Source organism: Corvus kubaryi, unplaced genomic scaffold, assembly GCF_017639235.1.
Source record: "Corvus kubaryi isolate FWS band 111438036 unplaced genomic scaffold, C.kubaryi_AGA036_p1.0 split2-37374, whole genome shotgun sequence".
Lineage (NCBI taxonomy): Eukaryota > Metazoa > Chordata > Aves > Passeriformes > Corvidae > Corvus > Corvus kubaryi.
In genome coordinates this window covers 3246299-3254888 of record NW_024582082.1, presented here as the reverse complement: position 1 = coordinate 3254888, position 8590 = coordinate 3246299, and the positions used below count along the sequence as shown (strand labels likewise).

Here is an 8590-nt window from a genome sequence, read left to right as displayed (position 1 = left end):
TGAGTTCCAGTTTTTAAAAGGAAGATTTATTTAACAAGTTTCACTTAGCGCAATACACCTAAAAAGGAAATCACAATACAATGAAAGATTAAATCAAGGCCTCAGAATTTTATACGAACACCAAGACCAAAATCCTAAAGTAGCCGTATTGCGTCTCAACATGTTTCCCCCATTAACTTAAAAAAAAAAAAGCTTTAACATGCCTTACAGGATATTAAAAGAAATAAACTAGAACTAACATGCCAAATGTTCACTTTGATTTTCAGACACAGCTCCTATATTGGTTCTTTACAAAAAAGCATGTCTCTTTCAACATGTATTCAAAACAGTGTTGGATGTAATATGGTATAAGAGCAACATTTAACATAATTCAAACAGCTTTAACCTAAATACGCTTACTGCTTAAATACACTCCTACAACAAAACTAACTTGAGAAACGCTCCAAATTGTTTAACAGTTATAGTCTTTACTTGGTTATTACATCCTAGATGAATGTTCATTTCTGTATGTTCAAAAATACTGAACCTGAAAGGTTTTAAAACAATCCTGAATTCACTTACAGTAAAGCATAAATCACAAGCTCGTATTGCAAAACTGTTAAACTTAGTTTTTTGTTTTTTTGTTTTTTAAAAAAGATGTGACCAAAAGTCAGCGATTGGTTACATTCCCCAGCCACCACTCATGTTGGACATGTTGGACATGCCGCCCATGCCGTTCACTCCCATGGATGCGCGGTTCCCACTGCTGTAGTAGCTGCTGTTCATGGCGCCCTGGCTCCCGGGGTCTGAGGGGGAAACCGACAGCAGGTTCACAGCTGCCTCAGGCCGACTCGAAGCATCCTTGCCCCAACGCCTGTCCTTGCTGGGCCACCTCGTAAATACCGTCTACCGTGCCCAACGCTGCAAAGTGTCAGTTTACAGCTCCGTACCCAAAGTCAGTTACCGGATGTTCAACGACAGCACGAGCTCTGCCTCACCACCCCCCTTCCCAATCCAGAGCTTTACCACTGCTCTGGGGGAATAGGGAGGACCCAGCCTCCCATGACCCCCTCCCCCACTTCTAATGTGTTTAAACAAAGCTGGTCTCCAGCTTTCAGATTAAGAAAAGAAGTGACCAGAGCAATGCGAGTCTGGAGACTGGCATTTCCTGTCCCTTCCAGAAAAGTTTTCCACATTTCCCCCCTCAGCTCCCCATTGCTGCTTTGAATCGATTCCCCCCCAGTTCCCCAACATTCACAGTAGCCACATCTTCAATTTTCAGAGCCTGTGCTGCCCAAGTTATAACAGAACCCTTCAACACCAGTGAAGGGCATGTTAAGCCAGCTGCACCTGGCCCAATGGAAACCAGAAAAGAAATGCTCTTACCATAGCCACTCATGCTGCTTTGACCTCCATATCCTCCTCCGTAACCCCCACTCAGCTGCTGGTTGCCTGGAGCACCATAACTGGATTGGCTCCCTTTTAAGTTAAGAGTAAAAACATTAAAAACTTGCCAGTCAAGATCTGCTCATCATCAACAAACCCAGCCCTCACCCAACCAACAGCCCCTGCACTCTGGCACTACCTTGCTCACACCAAGGGAAGTTTAACATGCTCAAGGAAAGTGATGGGGTTTCTAAAGACATCCCTGCAATCAAGCAGCAACAAGAACTTTAGAAGTTACTTTTACAATTTCTATGGACTATAGTAAACAGGACTGATCTGCACTGTAACATACCCCAAAAGACTTAAACTTGGCTTTAAGTGACCTCACACAGGAGTGTTGCCCTTCCAGAAGCACAGCAGCCCATTAACTGGAGTCACTCATTTGTACATGGCCCTGCAGACTTACTCCTGCTCCAGACTGGTTGTGCATCACATCACAGCAGTGCTGTGGTTTAGCACACAGACGCCTCTGTTTAAACTAACAACTGCTCTTCACCTCATCACTTGTCTACACTCCTTTCTGTAGTTTCAGTATCAGCATTAGAACTTCAAACATTTTGTAACCAAGTACTATAAAAGCAGCAGTGTACCCACACACCCCCACCCCAGCACCCTCAAGAAAGGAGCCCCCCAGAAACCAACCCCACCTTCATCTCTGAAACCAGCCCAGCTCGGTGTCAGGAGGGTATCTGTCTTATAGGCACAACAGCAACAGGCATTAAAGACTTGTGCTGCAAACACACATTTTATATTTTTAAGCGATTTTGAGGTTTGCCAGAGCAATTCAGACAGTTTCTCCCAATTCCAAATCTCTCTCCCTCACCACCAAGACTCAGCTTGAATGGCAGGTCACGTGCCACAGATACATCCTCCATCACCGAACTATGTTCTGGTGTCCCCAATAGGGAAGGAGAATAAAAAAGACAGGCATCTCCCAGAATTTCCACTACCACACTTCCAAGAAGCCACGCATCCCACCAGGCACACCACACTCAGCACCACAAGTCAATTCAACCTATTAAAACTCAAATGTATTCCCAAAAGGTCCATATACCTGGCAATGTGCTAGTGTTCCAATCTTGGACTACCCCTTCCGATTCCTTGACTGTGTGATTAAGACAGAATGTTGAATTTCAGTTTTGATGCCAGGCACACAATAAGCAGGAGCTGTACAAAACGAGCCAGCTTCCTTCAATAGGAAGTGCTTGTTTGGAAGTGCAGTGAGACTGTTACATACCCATTGCTCCCATCATCTGACTGCCATAGGCACCACCAGTTCCTCCTGCTGTAGAATTCAGGAAGAGTTCTACGTATCTGTGTTCTGGAAGAAGGAAGTTTTCCTGTGAGAGCATTTCACACCAAACCCATGCAGCTCACTGCAAGTGAAGCTGCAGTAAAATCTTTGGCACTCCAGTTGCAGGAGATTCACTACAGTGCAGTGCTGTCAGCTCCCTAAAGCCACCTATTCCGAGCAGTCAGACTTACGCATATTTGCTTTGTCTTTGGACATAGCAGCCACTGCGTCCTCGTGAGTGGCAAATTCAACGTCTGCCTCTCCAGTTACTCTGCCATCTGGTCCGATTTCAATGTGTACTCTTACAGGGTTCAGAGGTGAGAAGAACTACACACAGAACAGTCACACAGATTAAAACGCACCAATGCAACAGTTCGGGTTTACAACAAGCCATTTTCTCCAGAGGAACACTCCAACTGCAGTGCAGCCAGCATGTCCCACAAGGACCCTGGGACCTGAAGCCATGCACTGGGGAGCAGCATGTGGCACTCACATTGTAGATGTCGTTCTCCGTGGCTCTGTAGGGCAGACCTCGCATGTGGACGCAGTGGCCGGTCGTGCTCTGGAAGGTGGACGATCCGTCGCCGTACCTGTGGTCCGACATCCCTGCGGAGAAAAGAGTCCATTCTAGGTCTTTCAGATGTATTTTAGTTTCTTTTGGGACATGTCGTAAGTTCAGTTACTGTTCCTATTAGAGATCTCTTACCTCTTCCAAATCTATCAGAACCAAACCCATAGCCATCATTATACCCATTGTAGTCATCATAACCTCCATAACCTAGAAACAGATTGGACATGTTCATTTCAACTACACAAAGATCCAAATAAATTTTCATTTCGACTACAGAAAGATCCAAATACACAGTACAAACTGCAAACAACAACTACAACAACATTTCATTTCTTCTACAAGAATTAAGGCCAAGGACACATACACAGCTAGGGAGACACTACCAGGTCCAAGAGTTGCTGCTTTTCAAACGAGCAGCTCCCTGGGCCTCCGTGCACTTACCTCCTCCGTAGGCTCCACGCCTCATTCTCTCCAAGCTACTTCCTCTACCCAGACTGTTGTATCCGCGCGTCAGGCCGGGCCTGTCGTACGGACCAGGTCTCTGCATTGCCAACAGCTTGCGGGGAGGGTCGTAGTGAGTGCGCACCTCTGCTCGACTACTCTTGAAGATCTCAATGTACCTACAAGTGTTTGCACAGGGAGAAGTCAGTCTTTGCTGCCTTCCAAAACCACCTCACAACTTCACATTACAACAAGCCATTTAGTCATAGCCTTGACACTGGCAGTAATTTTAAGCCAGGTTTCCTTACATTATGTAGGCAATGACATTCTATTAAAAGCACTACATTACATTTAAATCAGGGTATTTTCAAGAAATTAAAATTACTGAAGGGTTTATGTGCTCCTCATACTTTGCAGTATCCCAACCTTAAGGGTGGGGGAGCAATACAGATTCCCCACCCACCTCCCCCCAGTTTAAGGTGTTAGTCAAACAATGTAGGAGGGACTGGTGTCCACTCAACTCAGCACTGTTGCTCAAGGCAACGGAAACAGAGGGTTAAAAACCCGATCTCCACCGAGAGTTTAACCCATCAGAATGCCACAAAAAGCTCTGCATGTACTACTGAACCCAGCCTATGCTTCAGTGATTCAGCATAGGCACAAGGTGCATGCTTCAATGAAAAATAGTCACAAGTAAAATAGAATAAAAACCCTTTGTGACAATTTCTTGAAAGCTATGCTTATTACATTGAAGATTAATACAAGTAAGTAAATTTGTTACATTTCAACTTATAAAACAAGTTTAGAAAGTATCACATTTTCTTATGGTAGTAAGAATACTGTGCATGTCTTTAGAGCTAAAGGCAGAATTGGTGCTATATGAGAAGTTAAAGCCATAGTCTCTCAACTTTGTCATTTCCAAGCTATAGTTTTGAATGCCTGTTATTACTCATTTTCCAAAATACATTTTAGTTTAGCCCAATTTTATCTTGTATTTTTGGGTAGATCTAAACAGTCTGTGCCACATGCACTGTAGCAATCAATGCCTTCACTCATCACCGAGTTAGAGACCAAAATACTATTTTGATTTGGCTGTTAACACTTTCAGAAGAGAGAATATGGATTTAATTGTTTACCATAAGAAAAGTGACAGAGCCAACCAACCATCCATCCCCACCTGTGCCCTATTCTTTCCTTGTGTTTCTTTAGAGCCTTTTCAGCTATTTCCTGTGAAGCAAACTGCACGAAGGCCTCCCCCGTACTCCTCCCCTGGAAGTCCACCGGCAATGTTATCCCATTTGGCACGATTTCCAACCCTTCAACCCAAGGACAAATAACCCCAGTAGGGGGGCAATATTAACATCACAAGCCCAGTCATGAGTTTTTTCTTATAGCTTTAAAAATACCAGAATTTAAACACTTTTAAGTGAATGGTATGTTGATTCTAGAACACCAGAATAAAAAATGGCACGTCAACAAAGAGCTCCATGATCACATACCATTCAGTTCAGGTTCTTAACCCACCCTGCAGAGCTCAGAAATGCTCTGAGGGTCAGGGACAGCCCCTCAGAGAAGGCATCTAATGCAGGGTGTGTTAAGAACTTCACACATCATTACAAACCTCGTCAATTCTGTGAAAGTATTTAAGATGAACTTTTAAAGAGAACTTAAATTCAAACACAGCAAGTTAAACAGCTTTATACAGAACAAGTAATTTACTAGAAGTCACTCAGATAAAATAATTAAGTCTTATGCAAACATCAAGTTTCAGCATTGATTTTTTTTAAATCTTTAGAAGCACTTAATTAAGAAAAAAATCATGAAGTAGTTTTCAAGTATTAGTTCCTGAAGAGACATTTTGCATATTAAGTACATTAACAACTTACAAAGCTTGAATTACTTCACCATGTAAGGAAAAAAACAGCTTAAAATGCATATGCTTAGAAATTGCTCTTGTTCACATCACCAATTCAGAAAACAAAAAACAAGTTCTGAGATTTTAAAATTGGAAATGTTTCTACTGTATTTTAAAACAAAACAGTAAGCTCAATCATATCTTGTTATAGCAAAACATTTAGAAATCTAGTATTTTGAAAATAATAACAAGTGAAATCCTAAACAATCAACAGATTTAATTCTTAGACATTTTAATGGTCTAATTCCAGTTTGTAAAACATAAAACAGCTGCAAAAAAGTAAAAATTAGTCAAAACAAGACATTATCTCTTCATCCACAAAAACTTTGAGCTAGGCAACATCAAGGGTTTGGTGGAGTTTTTTCCCCACAGGAAGAGAAAGGGGCAAATGTGGAAATCTGTTCTTGGGTAGAGTTCAGCAGGTGGTTTTTCTCTGGAATTTCATTCAATACTAACTCTATGTTGGGAAGAGGTCATGGGCCCTTACTGAGAACCTGCTCCTCACACAGAGCCCAGTGGTTAGGGTATTCTACATCCTTCACTGATCAGGGCCAACCAGCCAAGACTGAGGATGGAAATATCCTCCCACCTGAACTGTTCAGCTTTACTTGGAAAGCAAGACACTTTTCTACAATCCTTACTTGGAACAGTATGTCTCACAGAGTATAAATTAGAGCAGCTTTTTGGCATTCCCTAAATTACTTAATTATCAAGTACTTTAGGTTAGGAAGTGATCCAAAGGATTCCTCAAGCCCAGAAAATTAGTGCAGAATTGGTTTATTTACTTTTAACACCCATGATAATACTGTTGGAAGTACTACTGGGCAATCCATGCTTGTTTGGTTTGCTGGGGTTTTTTTAGCATAAACCAGTAGTGCTATAGCTACTACTTTTATCCCACATACCTGAAAAAAACTGTACAATTTCTTCTTTACTACAGCCAAATGGGAGTCCTCTAAGACGTACAAAACCATCATTAGCTGTATCAGGGCTGTTGGGACCAGTATGCTTCAGAACCCAATCCATTTCAACGTTGTTTGACTTGAAAACTGTAAAAGGCACTTAGAATTAATGCATTCTGGAATAAGCAAGAGTTTTTAAAGTCATTTGCCTTGAAACTAGTCAACTTATGATATGCAAGTCCATTTGTCCTTTCACATGCATTTTAAAGAGACAAAAAAGCAGTTAACCAAAAACCCATCAAGCACAAACACAACGTAGTCAGTTACTAGACCAACTGAATCAAACCTTCAACATATCTGTGTCCCATTGTTTCTCTGTCTTTTTTCAGGGCCAATTTCACATCCTCCTCTGACTCAAGTTCAGCAAATGCTTCTCCACTTGGTCTGCCCTCCCTGGTGTAGATGAAACGGATACCCAAAGCCCCGTTCAGAATTTTGCAATCTGAAAACAAAACAGGAAGGCCAGAATAAGGTTAATTATTACAAGAACAGTATTACTTTAGAAGTTTCAGAGAGCCTAAAAAGAAAAATGTACTGAGTATCAGTTATATCAATGCAACAAAACCAGCAGCATTCTTGTTACAACTTTAAAATGAGCAATTAACTAAAGAGACGAACTAAAGTTACTCTTCTAGTCAAGCCTACAGATCAACATTAAGGATGACTGCAAATTAGCTATTTCCAAAGCTTTTCTGCCTCAAGTTGAATGTACTACCTGCTTTTGATCATAACTTTCTTATTAGCACGAAATAAGAAATAATAACAATCAGTGTAAGTGTAATAAACTAAATCAGAACCAAATCCAATATGCCAAATTCTTGACGCAGTTTTAAAAGCTCCAGTTTCTGCCAAAAGCATATATTTATCACCGCTATTTACTACTGCGGAATGCTAATAATCTGGGGAAGGACACACACACACTAAACACTTAACAAGAGAGTCTGTTGGGACAACACCAAGAACTAAACTGATTTAGCTTCAAAATTCTTGCTTCAGGTTGAACTTTAAAATGGAAGCTTCTCTCTCCTGGTTGCTCAAGCAGCAAAGGCAGCTGTGGCTATTCCAGCAACTCTGAGACTAAGCCCCTTTGTGTTGAGTTTGTGCTAGCGTGGCTTTGCATACCAGGTTCTGGCTGAAGCACTTGTTGCACTACAAACTTCACTGAATGCCTGCTGGAATCACTCGCTACAGTGCTCCCACTGCCACAGTGCCCCTGGGAAGGGACCCAGAAGTGACAGCAGAGCCCGGCCCCTCTCCCACCCCTCTTATTCCCCCATAGCCCCACTTACCGGAGAAGAACCTCTGCACCTCCTCGGTGGAGCAGGACCAAGGCAGCCCCCGGACTTTCACCACATATCCCTCGCTGCTCTCCGTGTTAAGCATCACATTGGGAGTGAGGCTCTGCTCCGTCTCGGCTTCTGTGGTTGCTGGAAAGACCAGAACGGGCCCTTTGAGATGCTGCTCAGCACGGCCGCCACCCGCACCCCCTCAGAGCGCCCGGCGGCCCCCCTGGCCTATGCCCCGGCCCTCCCCGAGCCTCCTCTGCCTCGGGCGCTGCCGCCTCACACACACGGCGCCGCTCCCGCCCCCGGCCCGCGCCCTGCCCCTTCCCCGCACGCACACATGGTGGGGCTCCGCGCTGGTTCTAGGGCTCCGAGCCTGATCCGCTGTCCGGAGAGCGCCTAGTCCCGGTGAGGCGGCAGCGAGCGGGCGAGCCTGTGGCGAGAGCGCGCTAGGAAATGGCGGCGGGTGCTCTCCCGCTTCCGCTGGGCCGGGCCTTCCGCCGCACAAAGAGCGAGGTTCCAGACGCCGCCCTGGCGTGCCCGCGGCCCCCGGCGATGGCGCAGCGCCCGCGGCCGGCTCGCAAATAACGGCGTGTGGCGAGCGGGCACCGAGCACCGCGGGCCCTGCGCCGAGCACGGAACCGGCTGCGGCGTGGCCGGGGCGGGTGCGGGGCGCGTGTGCACCGGTGGGGCCCGGCC

General features: G+C 44.5%; 1 protein-coding gene across 14 annotated transcripts in view; it reads right to left on the bottom strand.

The window, feature by feature from the left end:
- The window catches only part of LOC121658179 (heterogeneous nuclear ribonucleoprotein H-like), a 16047-nt gene continuing 7457 nt past the window's right edge, over positions 1-8590 (bottom strand). For 3 of the 14 annotated variants that reach the window (XM_042014741.1, XM_042014740.1, XM_042014747.1), the window contains 13 exons: positions 7898-8035; positions 6895-7050; positions 6552-6695; positions 4909-5047; positions 3732-3910; positions 3426-3497; positions 3213-3352; positions 2911-3046; positions 2663-2746; positions 2480-2530; positions 2073-2156; positions 1366-1458; positions 1-785 (listed from right to left, as the gene is read on the bottom strand). In XM_042014741.1, coding sequence (XP_041870675.1) covers positions 661-785; positions 1366-1458; positions 2073-2156; positions 2480-2530; positions 2663-2746; positions 2911-3046; positions 3213-3352; positions 3426-3497; positions 3732-3910; positions 4909-5047; positions 6552-6695; positions 6895-7050; positions 7898-8035 — 1541 coding nt within the window. In that variant the 3' untranslated portion in view covers positions 1-660. Of the gene's footprint in view, positions 901-1365; positions 1459-1564; positions 1628-2072; positions 2157-2479; positions 2531-2662; positions 2747-2910; positions 3047-3212; positions 3353-3425; positions 3498-3731; positions 3911-4908; positions 5048-6551; positions 6696-6894; positions 7051-7897; positions 8036-8229; positions 8325-8590 lie in introns of all 14 variants that reach the window. The other 11 variants (XM_042014751.1, XM_042014755.1, XM_042014749.1 and 8 more) reach the window with 9 other exon arrangements.